General features: G+C 36.6%; 1 protein-coding gene across 1 annotated transcript in view; it reads left to right on the forward strand.

The window, feature by feature from the left end:
* MIPOL1 (mirror-image polydactyly 1) overlaps nt 1-17206 on the forward strand; it is a 156328-nt gene that overhangs the window by 46902 nt on the left and 92220 nt on the right. The window contains exon 9 of the mRNA XM_010186745.1: nt 13380-13487. Coding sequence (XP_010185047.1) covers nt 13380-13487 — 108 coding nt within the window. The remainder of the gene's footprint in view (nt 1-13379; nt 13488-17206) is intronic.

Consider the following 17206-nt stretch of genomic DNA (forward strand, 5'->3'; position numbering starts at 1 on the left):
AAATTAAGGATAAAAATTAGATTACTTCAAGAAGCAGAATCAGATTTATTAAAAAAGTAAAAGAAATAGCTAAAGGGAAATAAAAGCTATCGGTGTTCTTGGAGAAAGTATTTCAGTATGTTTGTATTCAGCATTTTTACTTTGAAAAATATTACACTACTTTATGCGCAGACTTCTATGGTGAATATTTTGTACCTGCCCACAAGACATAAATGAAATTGGTTCCTTCAAGGAGAAATAGGTTTTGAACTAGTAGCATAGATCACAAATAAAATGACACACAGAATGTAAAGTTTGGATTTAATTGGGCAGTGGAGATATCATCAAAGAATAGCAGCCAAACTATATTGCTGATTGTGCCACTACTGTGGCATCCGGAGTTGACCAAGAGTGTTGTGGGACATGGAGCTAAGAAGAATGAATGCTTTTTGTTGACTTCATTTTTCCCCCAGAATCCCTAAAGTGAAATATGTCTTCTAGCATTGTGATACCCTCCACAGTCATTCTTATGATTCAACATATGTGTTAAGCTGTAAAGACAGGAGGTGAGTAAAGAAGTTTAGGTCTGGCAGTAACAGAGGGTGTAAGGAAATTTATTGTAATGATAATAAGATGATTACTCATTTTCAACACAATGGTAGATTATTGTGACTGAAATGTAGGCCTTAATAAACATCTTTGTTACTTCAGTTTCTTTCTAGATTTTTAATTGGTTTTAAATGATCAGGTAACAGTTACCGCAACAGCAATTTTTCCTCTTGCTTTGGCCTGGACATTGTGACCTTTTTTTTGGCTGTGATGCCATTAATCAATTTCTGGAAATCCTCAGGCTCAATGAAGTTATTTTACATATTGTGGTCTAAAGTGTGTAGTGACCCTGGCAAAAAAGGTGGAACAAGGAAATCTACCAATATTCTCTTTATGAAAGAAAGATTTCACAGCAGCAGTAACTTATCTATGTCTCGTTCACCAAGTATGCCTACTTTTGTTTGTTGTATGGCTTTACTGTTTCGTGCTTCAGATGCTGAGTATCTAGGATTTACCCTCTTTTCCATGTTCTGTTTATTCACTGTTAATTATTTTTCAAGCTGAGTTGCTTGAGAGCAAGAAAAATTTAGCTTCCATTACCCTCTATTGCAAATGAAGGACAGGCTTTCCTATTGCGTGTGGTCTGCATGTGATTGTAAGATGCTGTTGTCAGTGAACTTGTTAATGCTTTGTCACTCTTTCTAGTAGTGTTTTTAAAGTATTTTTTGTTGAGTATGCTGTAAGTGTTCATAATGTCGGCACAAAATATCATATTTTGATTTATAGTTCACTTTTGTATTGAAAATACTTGTAAAAATTGTATAATTCAAATATGTAGAAGTATGTTAAGGACCTTAAGAAGCTGTCATTGTGTAAAAAGTATCATACTTTTAGCTATAACAAAAAATAGATAACTGTGGATGAAGAACAGTGTTAAATCATAAAAGTATGACAACTTTTGCAATTCTGAAGTTACCAGAAATACAGAATACAACAAGTGGCTGACTAGAGGATATTTCATCGGTGTAATGTACTGATGCAGGATAAGTGGCAGTAATGCTTCTGAGTGCATACTTTATATTATTGATCAGAGAATTGATACCTATCTTTTGAGAGAGAGGAGAGTTTTAACATTACCTCTAGTTAATGAATTAGCAGCTATAAACGTGTAGATCTAAGTATATTAACCAAAGTTCTGCTGCTGTTACAGGTCATCTTTCATTTATGCTAAGTTGCTTATTTTTTATGTAGCTGTAACACCTTTCTCTGCTATCTGCAGAAGTATTACCGAGGTTTATATAAACCCCAAAACAGAGTAAAGCTCTGTTATCAGAAGAATAGCTGTGAACACTTTGCTCATAGTTGCCTCATGAGATGACTTGTCACCAGAAGGTAAGATTTCCTTCCAAGTCATGTTGTAATCACGATGCGGAAGTTCATACCTGACAGAGATTGTATTACAGATCCCAGCAGTGTTGGGAACCAATAGATTTCACTCTTTTATGCCTGAAAGAGATCTGCTGGGTTGTGTTCAGGACAGGAGTGAATACCAGCCCTCTCTGAGTTTACCTCCTTCATCTTCTGTAGCTTTGAGATTAAGTATTCTTTCTAAATCTGCAAGCATTTTTTCAGCCTCATTGCTTGAGGCCCCATTCGCAATCAAGATGTTAGGACTTTAACTGGGTTTCAGTCTGCAAAACAGTTCTTGAAAATCTCTGTGAAAATGAAAGCATCCAGACCCAGCTTCTCAGAAGAAACAGCAAAATCCTTTTTAATCCCTTGTGCTAAATAGTCATATCAGGCTGCTTTCTACTGTGGGGCTAGCCAGCAGCTGTGTGTCTCATTACATGTTCTCTTTATGTTGTGTGTGTTGTCTTCTATGGTATCCAGACACTTCTCAGCAGTAGTCATGCATTTACCCGTTCTGTTTGTTTTGGCAGGCAGGCTCATCACTTTGCTTTCAGAAGTTGTCATAACATTCTTCTATCTTTGTGTTTTTCTTAATTTTTTCTGCTTAGGGTGTCCTACCCTCTACACATGAGGGATGGAATTGCTGGGAAGCTTTGAGTTGGATGAGGGCAGTGTTGGTAAGTGCACGTGTCAAGGGCAGCTGATATTAGGTTTAAGTGTTTCTGCTTTTCAGTAACATTTCTGAAAGCTTTTATGGAGCTGTTAATCCAAAGCTGCAGTCCTCTTGAGAAGTGTGCATCTATTTGGGTAGCTAGTCATATCGATCCCTGTAAAACACTTCAGTGAAGCTAAAACTAAATTTTGTTACAGAAGTAAAATCTTCAAATTCAAGCACTACTTAATATTAGAAAAGTATTATTCATGTACTAAAATCATACAGACGTTTCTCAGTATCACCGAGGCTGAGCAATACATAATTTCTAAATGTGTGGCTTTGTTTTAGTTTTGCAGAGCTTTTATTCACTTTCTTAAACATTTCTTTGTGAGGTATCTTTGTCATCTATGTGTGATTCATCTTAAGCTTGTGTATGAACAAATTGGAAAAGATGTAGTTTTTACTGCACATTAAAGAAGTTTTTTAACAAAAATTAAAGAACTGCCACTTAAGCAGCTGATGGCTCAATTGAGAGTACGGTACTTATCAGGACAAACAGGTAGTGCGTACTCCTAGGAACACCTGCAATCCCATGATTGCAGTACCTGAATAAAGAAATTTAAAAACTGTGACGTCTATGCAGTGATCCATGATACTGTTTTCTTGAATAATGTGATGATATTTAAAAATGGACCAGAAGTATTCCTGTCCTTTTGTGCAGTAAATGCCAACCTAAAGTTTAGGCAATAGTCTTGTTTGCATATGGATTTTAAGAAAATCCATTGAAGATTATTTGAAAACCAGCTCATTAGAATGACAGATTGTTTACCAGATTTTGTTTTCTTGTCAACTGTTATTGGTTATGTTCAATTAAACAAGGTTACACTCTCTAAAAACATAACTCTGGCAGCAGCTGAGTGCCTTGCATGTATCTGAGAATCAGATTCCTTATTTCTAATCTGGTTAGAAGATCAGGCTGTTAATGTTTCTTTCTCAAATTTCTCCGCTTCATACACCTTTCACAGCTTCACTGCCTCTATTCTACTATATATATTTTGTTGCGTACCAACACTGCGGCTTATTAGCTGGAGGTGAGGGAAAGGCTTTAAAGAAAGGCAATTATTAGCTATCTGTCATGGTGTGTTGTGTCAGATGTTTGACAAGCTGTCTTTTGGCCACAGGCCATCTGGTTGTAATGGGACTGACTACTCTTCTGAGCAGCCCCAGGAAGCAATAGCTCCATATAATTTGATTGAGTCAGTAAAGCAAAAGTTTTGGGTGTAGTAATCCCAGTTCTGACATGATACTGTAGGTTGAAATCAAGTTTCTTCAATTTTCTGAGCTAATTTCTCATCCCATAAATCAAGAAAGTCCTATTTACTAGCTTCATTTAAGTGTTGGAAAATGATTAGTCAATGTTTATCGAGAGTTATAATATGACCAAACACTTGTATAATTAAAGAAGAGTTATTGAGAAGAATCACATAATTAAAATATTTATGGGAACAAGATGAGGCAAAAATGTAGATGAAAATGAGACAGTGCAGTGGAATGAACCTCAGAGGCCAAGATAAGAATTGAGGATTAGAGTTGGTGTACATTCTGCAGTGCAGAAGAAAGGGTGAAAGATATGCCACATTTGAAGGAGGCAGAGACTAAAGAAACTGGAAGACTTCTGTTTCCTCCTTTCAACAACAAAGAGGAAAAATAAAACAAAAAAGTAAAATAGCTAGTAAAAAATAAAATTCATGGCTTTCTGAAATTTGTGTTCCTTCCTTTTATTAGGAATATATACAGTCTTTTATAGTCCTTTTATAGTCTCCCTTGTTAGAGATATTAAAAAACCATCTAGACACAGTCTAGGCAAGGCTTTAGGTGGCCCTGCTTGAGCAGGAGGATCGGGAAAGATACTCTCCCTTCCAGCCTCAACCGTTCTGTGATTGTATTTCCATGTTAGAAAGAATGTGTGACCTAGGATCTACAAATCTGCAGGAATAAAATCTGATTGTTTTTTGAGCCCATGTGATGAAGATGTGACTGGCTACTGAGAAATCTGTCCCTATCTAACTGAAGACAAAAAATCAGTGGTATATGAAGTTATCTACATTTACTAAGTGTTGTGACTACAGTAGCCCATTTCATAATACTACAGCTCAGTGTGCTAACAAATCACACAGTAATAAGCACTGCAGTTTGGAATGACCAAAGCTGCCTTGCAAAATCTTGTATAAATGAGCATGTGGGACTGGCATTAACATGGAAAAAAGATATTATGACCATGAGTGAAAGAAGATCAGAGTAGTATTTTTATATTCAGCTGCTCTGACTGGCTTCTTTGGGACCATTATTGCAGTACTACTTACTACTCAACCAGGGTAGAAATTATTTCAGGTAGTTAGTAGGGTATTTCAGTCCTGGTTCTGTCATAAATGGGATACTAATACATGCCCTGCTATAATGGCAAATTGATTGCAAAACCTCTTTGGTTTTGTGTGTTCTATTCTTTAAGTGTTTTTAAAGATTTTTATGTTAGTTGCTCTGAATTATTTTCTATGCACAAGTTTCTACCCTGAAATAGTCCCTTGAATCTGTATGCTGGAATTGCTGCCATCCATTGATAATAAGACTAATACTAGGCCTACAGACCTTTATTTGATAATTTATAATTTAGCTAATAAAGATTTAATTTATTTTTTTTCATTACTTTTAAAAGAGAACCTTGACTCTTGAATGATCTTTCTCTCTTACAATAAATTTTTAATTAGTGCTTTCCATTTGATTATTTATTTGGGAGTATTGGTAATTTCCTTTACTTTTGAATTTAACACACTGACATGTGAACTATATGAAGTTCATGGTACTATGCCAGTTTGTAGTGTTTCTACAGCACTGCAGTGGGATGTGTGTGTGAACAAGCATACTAACCTTGTGTACTACTCATCAGCTTACATGCTTAGTTTATACATTATTTATTAGACTTGCAGGCATGAAATTAAAAAATTGAATTAGTAATGTGACTTCCATGTAAAACAGAAGTCACTTATTTATATATGACAGTCAATTGGGAAAAAAACCACTCTTAGGTTAGTTGAATGTGTTTTTGCTTAATTTCAGACCCAGTACAGCCTAATGAAATGTTTGACTCCAGGTTACTGGGTTTATGTTCTGATTGGAAACAACTCTAAAGAATGCATCAGAGGTGAGGTAAGATTGGTAACTTGCACACAATGGATACAGGAAACTGTGAAGGTGACCCAGTGGTGTGGCTTCGTCAGCTCTTGCTGTTAAGTTTCTTCCTGCAGATCAGGAGTCAGCACCCCCTAGTTAGCAAAGCCAAGATAGTCCAGTGGCGCAGCCAGCACAGGAACCCTGGTTGAAAGACCTGTGAAGCACATACAGCTCATCACATTTTTCTTTCTCTTCTCCTTGAAGATTTTTTATAATGAGTGTCATTGATTAGGAAAGTCTGTGTTGAGCTCTTTGCTGTGCTGAGCATTTTGAGAAGTGGATCAAGCTTTTCTTGATCTTTGAAATGTCATCACTGAAAGCAAGTGGAAGAATATATAAAGAGTGGAGTTGGGACGTTATCATAGGGCCACTCAGTGCTGTGGAATAGTTGCACATGTAAGGATTGTTAACATGAAGAATAGAAACAAACTTTATTGTCTGAATTTTCTGAACGTCTTTCTGTGCGCTTACGGTTCCTTTAACTGTTCAAATGAGAATAAATGAAAGCTTGTTTTACTGCATTTTGAAGTGTTCAGAAACAGAAAGGGAAAGGAATGGCAGGAGGAAACCAAGTCATGTATACAGCATATTATCTACTTAGTGCTGCAGGTTTCAATTGGCTCATAGTGACAAGGAAGACAAAAATGTGTCATTTCTATTTTGGTGCATTTCTTTCTGTGACTTCTGATGAAGCAACACACAATTGCACTGCTGCAAAGAGGTGTTTCTCTTACTAACAGAATATAAATTCTTAAAGATGCATATGTTTCTGAGGCTTGAGCTCTACAAAAGCACTTCTCTTTCTTGAAATCCCAGTAGTTCTAAGCTGCTGAGCATTGTATAAATAATCATTTAAACACATATATTGATGGTTTGCCAGAACTTTGAAGAAAAGTCTTTTCTTTCGGAGGTTAGAAAGCCTTAATTCAAAAATATAATTAAATGGAAAAATCCTTCTAGTGATTATCGTGTAGATACTCATTTATTTCTTGATTTCTTTTAAAATTATTATTTCAGAAGAAAAAGGATAAAATCTATTTATATAAATATAAGTGCTTCCAAACATCTGCAGTTCAAAGTACATAATTCACAGTGACACCAAAGGTTGGTTTGTGTTTTGACTGGATGACTTTGGTATTATTTTTGTCTGCAAAGGAAAGAGTTGTGCAGCATCCAAGTGGCGCAAGATGTTTGCCTCTCCAGAAATCGGGATGAATTTGGGACAAGGGGCAGACTGTTCAAAAAAAAAATAGAGGGGAGGGGGAGAGAAGGGCTGTGGAACTGAGAACGCTTGCATTCCATTTGGCATCTTTGAGCTGGGAGCTACTCTGAGGTGCAGATCATTACAAAGGAAGTAAGAGAAGGTGAACAAGAAAATAAACTAAGAGAAGAATTGGTTAAATTGGTTTTGTTTCCTTCACGTGGTTGTTTATTGTATTCATGTTTCCACAGGTGATGATTTAAAAAAAATTATCAGGTGACAAAATAGCAGTGTTTCTTCATCTTTTTTCACGTTTGGTGTCTAGACAAAATGATTTGTACTTCAGTTGTTTGTTGCAGTGAATATGTGTTAACTAATTTCAAAATACATCTGCAGTTTATCACTTCCGAAAGTATTATGCTGTGTAGTAGTAGGATCTTGGTATCCCGTACACTCACACTTAATGGTGTTTGTGCATTTTCTATCAGGATATGGTGTGTCATTTACTTTGCTGATGAGCATTTAGTTTAAAATGCATGAAAGAAAACAAGCATGTTGGCAAATAGTTCATCTGCCATTCAGATGGATTCCTACTTTCCCGTAATTCAGAGGACATAAGCTATTTTCCCAAGTTATTCAGTAGAAACTAGGTTGGGTTTTTTTCTCACCAGTTCAGTACTGGAGATCCCAGTTCAGCAAGGTCTTCATGTATAGAAGTCCACAGAATGTGATAGAGTACTCACTGGTTAAAGTGAAGGCCCTGATATGCAGTCAAGTAATCCACCTACCTCCCCACCCTGACCACACCCAGCCAATGATCCAGGCTTCAGGAAGGGTACAAGAACAGGGCGAGCACATTGAGGTACCTGTATCTACATACCGTCCCTTTTTTCAGCAGTCTCTTCAGTGGTGCCTTGTGTGTTTATGTTGGTGCTGATTCCTAAGATTCCTAGCATTGTAGGTTTTGACAAGGACTCTAGGTGAACAAATATATTTTCATGAAATCCTATCTTTTGTAGGTACTAATTGGATGAGACAATCAAACGTAGTTCAGAATTTGGCCTCATCTTAGTCCTAGTGCATTTGTTTCATTAGACTGTGACCCTCATGTCTGTATTAACAGACACAAATCAGTTCCTTTTTTCCTAGCATATAAATGGCATAATGTGCTTACTTTTTCCCCCGCCCTAGCATTTTGCCATATATTCAGGAGGAGTTAGTTTGGATTCCTTTTAATAAAAGATGATGGAAAATATTATATGCTATATAGTAATATTAAAAGTAAAGATAGATGTAACATGATTAAATAGCCACCAAGACTGCATTTGTAGTAAGGAACCATTACAGTTTTCAGTTATATTCAGCTTTAGCTGTTGCTTCCTCGGCCAAGAAACGTCACAGTACCCTTTCTTTGGGTCAAATCTGTGCTGAAACACAACATGAGTAACGCACCTGACATTGCTATCTAGTTCAGTGAGATGAAAGCAAGGGATCCCCATGCGGCAAAACATTTATGTCTCTTTGAAAGCACGTGAACGGTCTGATTGACCTGAGTAGTGCAAAGTTAAATATGACCAAATGGTTGGGGGCAGGGGGTTACTCTGCTTGATGTTAATGCTTTGCTGGATTCCATCTTCATCCTTGCTAATGTTGTTTCTCCGATAGCTTGCAGATTTTTCTTTACTCTTGTGTAATGTCTGTACCTTTTACTTTCAGAACACCTCACTGAAGAATCATGTTAAGTAACGATCAAAAATAACTCATCAATCATGTAGACGTGGCAGACACCATAACACCATGTTAACATGTTATAAGTACAAGTTGAAGAAGGAAATGCTGAAAAGCTGACAGCATGTTAAAGATGATTTGTTTATACAAGTGCTAAAGTTATGTTTGATATGTTAATGCAACCTCATTTTCTAGTAAAGGCCAAACACTATTAAGTGGTTATCTGCATTGATTTTTCTATCTTCTGAAACACCCAATTCATTCTAAACCATCTTTACTCCTTTTGTGTACCTGGAACTAGGAACTTTTAACAGTCTCTTTCTGGGCGAGCCTCAAGGACTTTACTCAGTGATATTTTCCTGGTCTACGTCTTGACTTCTCCATCAGTGTCCCCTTTAGCAGGTGCTCCTTTTTGCAGTTTGTCTGGATTTTCCCGGTGACATTCTCAACCCTCTCACCTTAATAGTCACTGAAAGGGGACAGCACCCACTGTGGTGGTTTGAACCAGTGCCTCTCACAAGCATCCTCATTCTGATGAATCATGTTAGCTGATGCTCATTTAAAAAGGCTCACTAGTAGCCTAATGATTTGAATTAGAAGATGGGAGGGAAGAGCAGGTGCACTTGCTGTCTATCCTTTCTTTCCTGTTGGAATCTCTTCTTATCCTTTTGGTATGTTACCTCCTTTGCTTTTCATTTTGTGTCTTAGCTGCTTGTGATATATCCTCTGCTGGGTACAGGAATATTTGTTTGGAAAGACTGAGTGCATTTAGAAGAACACAGCCAGGTTGCACTGTGGAAATACGGTTAAAGATAAGATTGAGTTCTTGTTGCTGGGAATGGATGATGTTGTGAAAATTGTACAGTTGGGCACTGATGGTTGCACAAGGAACACTTGGAGTAGGCTTAAAGAGGTTCACTGTTTGACAAGTAAGTTACCACATGAATGAGGCTAGCTCTGGTAGGAGACTGAGGGACATATATTCAGAGAGAACAAACATGAGGGTTTGAAAGAAGAGAAAAACTTTTTCTGGCTGTGTTTTTGGCGTTTTTTTGTATCTTTAGTATTGCCTCTCTGGCTGCAGAAATCTGAATGCACACAGTAGGGCACACGATGAAGCTAATTCTTGGTGGGTTGTTTATGCGAAACCTTTCTAAAATGACACGTTACAATTTGTGAGGCTTTAATATCCTTTACTTAGCAAAGTCTTCAGCATTTTGATTAAGGCATATACTCTTTGATATCCATCTACAGTGCTCTCACATTCCTTGATGTACTCAAAGTACCTGAGGTAAACAAGTACTTTTCCCAATTAATTTAACACTTTTATAAAGTGCTAAATTCACGGGAACTTCCATTTAAGTGCACAATTACACCTCAGATCAGATATTTAGGTAACCTGTGTTGCACAAAATATTTTGTCTCTGACTTTAAGAAGATTCTGTTTGAAGGTTTCCCAAGTATAAATTTTCACAACTTTGGGATAACAGGATGTAGACATTCTTATTTATAATATTTAAAATGAAACACTTCCTTTAGCTTTTCAGCTTTCTTAAAAGGATACATCCAACATTTCCTTTTGCCAGTACTGAATTGGACGATGTCTTCCCTTCACTGCGCTCCAAAAAGTATTTTTATATATGTTTGTAGAAGGAAATCCAGTTTCTTACTTGCAGCTGTTGGCATTTTAGAGCTCTGGAGTGAACCAATAAAAACACATGTTCTTTTAAAGAACATCTATTTTTACTGGACCTTGCTAACAACCAATGACACAGAATTCAAAAAATGTTGGCTCAGATGAATAGAAGGGCTTCATTGTTTTAAATTCTATTTTTAAAACTTTTCTTTACAGCAAGATTACACAGAAGTTTTGTGTGCTCTTGTTCTTGTGAAAAAATGTGCTTGTTTTTAGAATGCTATTTCAATGTTTTAAAAGTGGTTCAGGTATCAAAGTGTCATAGTATAAAAGTTTAGTAAGACATACACAATGTTGCCTTTTAAGAGTATTATACTTTCACAAACAAGATAACTAAAGATTTTACTTCCTAGACAGCTAGGAGTAAATACATTTTGATTGATAATTCAGAACATCTTCTGTTAATACATTATTTCTGACATATCAAGACACTTATGTGCAAAGGTCAAATTAAATCACTGTTTCTTTCAGTGCAGCCCTCAGAATGGATTCAAGCAGTATGCTGATTGAATATTCCTCAGGTTTGGTTTTTTTCCAGATACCAACATTCTTAATAGAAATGGATTTAAAGATTAATTACAAAATGCTACCAAGATTGATGTAAATGTAATCATGTCAAGTTTGACTTGATAGTGAGGTCCATCCATTTAATGTTACTTGTATTGCATCTTTATTGCACATGGTCTTGTGCTGCATGGTACTGGAGTCCCACTGCTGCTGTTTATTTCACTGTCCTGTCTCCACAGGAATGAAGTGGAGAGCAGAATAAGATTGCAGCCATGCCCTTAAGTTATGCAACCTGCCCTCTACATTGAGTTCTTTTTCCATGTAGTCCTGTAGCTAGGTTTTGCTCTTAGCATATTTTCACTTTTCTTTTGGAATCAAGAGAATAGCATGAATATAAATTCATATTTTAAAAATAGATTGAGATTTTGGCCTTATTAATAGTATTTACTGTAAGAAACCTGTGCTGTTGTCAAATCGGGAACTGCAAAGCACTGTTTTGCAAAGAATAGCATTGGCAAAGCAGAAAAGTGAGAGGCATGGTGATAGTACATGATGTAATGTGTAAAGTACCATAATATCACAGGGTTTAGTTCTTCAGTAGTTTTAGTAGCACCGTCATGCCTGCAAACATGTAATTTTCATGCTGGACATGGAAAAAGAGTTACAGCTGTGATTCTTTGATTTGGGTTTGTTGTGCATGTGTGAGATAGACATGGATGTTAAGCGTCTCAAGTCTGTAAAACATTTGCAATCAAATGCGTCTTAACTTAGTTTTCTGTATTTCCTTATTTTGTGAGAATGTGTCTTTTTTCTCTTTTTCTTGCAATAAAAATGAAACTATGTATTAAGGAATTTTACAGCAGACACTGAGAGAACACACTGGGCCAGAGAGATTTGCTCCCTTCACAATAAGTGATCCTATCCGAAATGAGCCTAGATTTCTAACTGAAGTAATGAAATACAACAACTGAGATGTGAATTGATTTTTTTTAGTAGTACTATTGGACACCTGCTATTATTTAAAACATTCAAATACAGGATTGAATCATTCTGTTTTGTATACTATGCTGGATACCTGGTGTGCACTACATTGTTAAAGACTTATTTTGTGTTTAAGAAGTGTGTGTATTGGTATGTCTTTAAAACTTCTGTCTCAAGATCCTTTCATACTCCTTATTTTACTTAGACCTCAGTTATAATTTTTGCAGCTCTCTGTTTCAGTTTTTCTTTTTTTAGAGTTGACATGAGCCATGCTTCATTGTCTCACATACAATAGGTTGTACACACATGATGGAAAGCTCAGTTCTGTCTTGCACGGTCACTAAGATAGCACAAGACACTGATGTTTCCAGGTCGTTCGTTTGAGACAGCAATGCTTACGTGGGCATTATATCACGATTCTCGTTCCTTTCTTACTAGTGTTTTCATAAAGTATTTATTACAATACTTTTTACCCATTAATTTTCTTTTTTTCCAGCAGAATCTATCATCTCTGGGCTTTGGTGGTGATATCCAAACTACTTTCTTGTAATGCTGTTTTAAAATGCTCCAGCTAACATTGTGGTTTTTTCCCTGGTTCTAATAGAAAAAAAAACATCTTCCTGGTACTTTGCCTGTTTGGTTTTGCTATATATTGTAAAACAGGGGTTTTTTCATAAGACAGTGAATGGTCTGCTGACAACTAATAATTACTCTTTCAAACCATGGTAACTGGGTAAGACCTCTTACAGTTATCATAAAGACCAGTGAAATACAATTTAGCTCACAAACTGCAGATCTTTAATCTTTAAAATAGATGTTTGGCTGACAGCAGTAAGTATATGTGCATATACACACAGTAGCAAATGTTAAATTTTTCATTCTTTGTCATTAAATTAAATATTTAAACAACACAATCTTAAATCTTCTTTTCTTTCAAGATGTGTTGTGTGTTTGGGAATTAGCGTAATCTCTTAGCATGAAAAATACAAGTATAAAAATTACATGTATATTTTCTAATAAAAAAGGCTGGGTCCTGGATTTGAAAGGACGGTCTTTAATTTGCTTGCTTTTCTAAAAGCATGTATTTATTCCTTTATATCCACTTACTTAATACATAGAAGCCAAAATCTAGCCTTATATTGGCATAACTAGGAACCGAAATTCAACCCAACATTTTTAAGACTTTTTAAAACATTCTGCAAAATGTCTTTATCTGATACTAACCTTCGCTTTTTTTGGAATACAATTGGACCAGGAAGAAGCTGAATAATGATGCACATTTAAAAAACGTAGCTTTAGTACTGGTCTAGGATTGTAACTTGCTTTTGTCTGATGCTTCCACTACCGCAGAAATGGTGATGGGGTTATTTACGTTAATTCATTTGGCTTGTTGAAAAAAATATGCCCACACTCCTCTACTTAATGGGATTCTTTCCTCGTTGCAGTGCAAACGGCTGGAGCAGGAGCTTCATCATCTGAAAGAGCAGAACCAGACTTCAGCAAACAACACGAGACATCTGACTGCTGAAAACAATCAAGAACGTGCTCTGAAGGTAAATCTCCATTTCTTCTTGCAGGCAAATTAAGGTTGTAAGCCCCTGGTGCCAGCTTTCTGGGCTGCATATATCAGTTGTGTACATTTCAGCAGAAGTGAGCTGTGGTGTTTGCCAACAACCTCTTCTTTAAACACAGATACAGCACCCTTCTGTTATGGTTTTATTTTATTTTGTGTATAAAAACAACACGAAAAGTATAATATATCCTCCAAATTATTGGTCTGGTAATTAACACTACATTCTTGGGGTTTGTCCTTGCAATATTACATTTTATAATGTGAAGAAAACTGCAACTATTTGCCTCATGGTACCTTTGCAAAACTAATATTTTAAAGCATGGCTGTTTGATCTGCTCCCAGCAGTGTGTGCTATATTAATAACATTGTTGACCTATACTACTAGTGACCACATAGTTGATACTACTATTTGCAGAAGGGTAGCTAGTTGAAATTGGGAGGAGGAATAATAAGTCTTGTCAATAAGAATAAAAATGAGCAGAGAGGCAGGAGAGGGTCAGAGAAAGGACAGTGTAAAGTGACAGATTATTGCTGCTTTGAGAAAGGGAAATTGTAACGTCAGTGGAATTGATAGCTACATAACCAGCAATCTCACCGCTAGCCAGAGTAAGAGCCTGTGCCAGGTAAGATGTGCAAGCATCGTGTGCACCTGTTCAACCACTATATTCTTAAAAATCTCTTATGGGTAGTGGAGAGACAATATAAATATAGAAGTTGCTCTGTTGATACTGTGTTTTCATTTTCAATCTGTGTTTGATTTAGGCAGTAAGATCCAAACGTATTTCATCTATAGGCAAATTTTCATCTACCTTCTTTCTCATTTTATTTTTTATTTGGGAAACCTCATTATTCATGCAACAACTTGACCGATGCAAAGTGTAGGAATTAAGGTAAATCCTTGTGTAGTTTGACATTTCTCAGTAAAAAAAAACCTATAATGAATAAATGGAGAGAGGCTGTGTGCCATACAAATGCTGTATGGTTCATGGGTTTATAATTGACATCAGAATCCATGGTGAATATTACAAAATCAGGTGTGCAATACTGAAAGCGATCCATCATCAGATGACTAGAAATAGAGAGTGTCAACATTCAAGGCTGTTTCTGATGGCAATAGTATTGTTTTGAATCTGGTATCACTAAAAGTTAGTGCTTGCCAAGCATGCTAGTTATTGAAGATAGCCTTGTTTTTCATTAATTGCATGCTGACCTGTTTTTTCTGTGTCATTGAAAATATTATGCACAGCGTCTTTCTGTTAGAAAACAGAAATATTTTCTTGAAAATACAGTTTTTACATTTAATATTGCCTGACATAATGCTTACAGAATAATTATATTTTCAGAGCAAGAAGTGACTTAATAGTTCAGAGTGTTACTAGGATTTCATTCTAAGCCTGATATTGCTCTCCCAGCACCTAATCTTTAAAGAATTTAATTTCTGGCTGTCACAGGCATTTTTTTGATTTTTCAAAATTAGAGGTTAATTGGTTGTAGTCTTTTAGAGATGATAGTCTGGGGAGGAAAAAAAGGAATGCTTTTCTATTTTTGGTTAGGTTGAACTTTTAAAAATATTGTACCTCTGTAGAGTTTGTCTCAGTTCATGTTACTGTTGCCTACAGCGAGGACAGGTCCATTGGAGTACTTTTTTAAAAGGCTGGTGGGTCAAGTTGAATTTTTGACCTTGAAAACTTTACAATGCCCCTACAAAATATTGGCAATATTAGTTAGTTTTGCTATACAGCATATGAATGTTCATCCTGACCTAAGTGCTCATGTAAGTGAAAAACTTATCAGCCCTTTTTAGTGTAGCTACAGCCTAGAAAAAAATGGACTGGCTAGTAGGGATGAAAGTCGTGTCAGCAACTCCTTTAGAAATGGGTTTGATCGGTGCCCTGGGCCAGGGAGAAGAGCTCCCTGCTGCAGAAATATCCAGCTGGAGCCCCTGCCAGGTAACACACTGGGAGGTGTTGGCACACACCTACTCTGTGAAACCCTCTTTTTCTTAGCTGCCGCCTCCTGCCTCTTGTATGCGCTCAGTAGCTATCACATGCTCTGCTACATGCAGAGGGCAGGGACAGACCCGAGAACTCCCTCCTGTCTCCTCTCCACTGCAGATCACCCTCCGGGCATCTGACCATTTCAGGGAAATAGGACAGGCCGTTTGTCTCTATGGTGCAGGGGTAAATATCAGCACAACTTTTTTTATTTTAACCGTGATCCAGAGAAGTACATTTACTTTAACCACCCTCACTTGCAAGCTGGGAACTATGCACTATTAATTCAGATGTAAACACCTGTCCTGCAGAAGGAGTCCAGGTATTCCTTCTGTGTCTGTCCAGGACAGTTTCTGTTAAGAAAGTTGGGGTTTTTTTAAAATATAAAAATCTTTCATTTTCTCTACTCTCTTAGTTAATGTAGTCTAATTCAGTTTGGCAAAAGACACATTCTGATGATAGGTAGCAGATGAGGAATCTGCTCTAGATATTCTTCAGGGAATAACAGAAGTTTAAACATCAGATGTGGTGCAAGGATACTTGCGATCTTAACTGGATAAAAATACAGTAATCAGGATCAGCTAGATTAAGGATGGCATAAAAGTTTGTGATAACAGATGAGATCATTACCTCTATGAGTTCCCGAAAAGCACTTAACAACATCCAACAGGTATTGTTTCTTTCTTACTTTTTAAAATCATCTCACAATAGTGAGTTGCTCAGAAGGAAAATGTAAGATCAATTCACAAGAAACCTATTTCATTCCACTCATAGTATGGTCTAATAAGTAAGATGAGCTGCAAGCTTTCAGCTTTATTTAAAGTTATATTAGCTTACAGGGCTACTGCTACCCTTCTTTGAGGCAATAGCCACCCATAGACTCAGAGACATATAGACACCCATAGACTCATAGAGACAGATTGTAACTGTGGGAGAGGTGTGGTGACAGTGAACTGGCCACATCCAGGGTGTGGAAATCACAAAGATGATGTAAGCACTTTTGCATACCTCTGGCCTTACACTTTTAGATCCTATGTCACACCTGAGAATCATGTAACATGAGAAAACCCAAACCATAATAAAACCGTATGACACATAAGGTGTGCTATATAGACCTATACTGTTCCATTTCACTATTTCTTTATTGTGCAATATAATATCTGTACATCTTTGCTAAGATAGCTCTTCGTAACTGATCTCTGTTACACATATTAGTAGTAAGTGATTTAAAATGTCCGTATTTAATGTGTTTGTTGCATAGAACATTTCTTATAGTGATGTGGGCCATTCAGTCCTACAATGCCAAATTGGTACTCCTAATTTTTATAATATTCTCATTGGTCATAGGGAATTGTATTAACTGAACAAAAAGGCCAATTTCCAATCTTCCCTCCAGGCGATGCCCACAACTACACAAAGGTCATTCAGAGAAGCATGTGGGCCCCTATTTCCATAGCTAAAGTTAAATAATCCTCTTCTTTGTGAAACCATTTTTAAAAATCTCTTATAATATTTCAGATTGAATTATAGCTAAATCTTTTAGGGATAATTGCTTCCTAAGGGCCTATACATTTGCACTCAGTACATTTTCATAAAATAAGATCTGCAGAGTGCTTTGCAGTTCTAATGTGTCAAGGTCTATACGTAAGATTATTCATTTGTGCTTGGCCTTCATAATTAACATTTGGTCTCTGCTGATTCTGAT

Source organism: Mesitornis unicolor, unplaced genomic scaffold, assembly GCF_000695765.1.
Source record: "Mesitornis unicolor isolate BGI_N332 unplaced genomic scaffold, ASM69576v1 scaffold3656, whole genome shotgun sequence".
NCBI lineage: Eukaryota > Metazoa > Chordata > Aves > Mesitornithiformes > Mesitornithidae > Mesitornis > Mesitornis unicolor.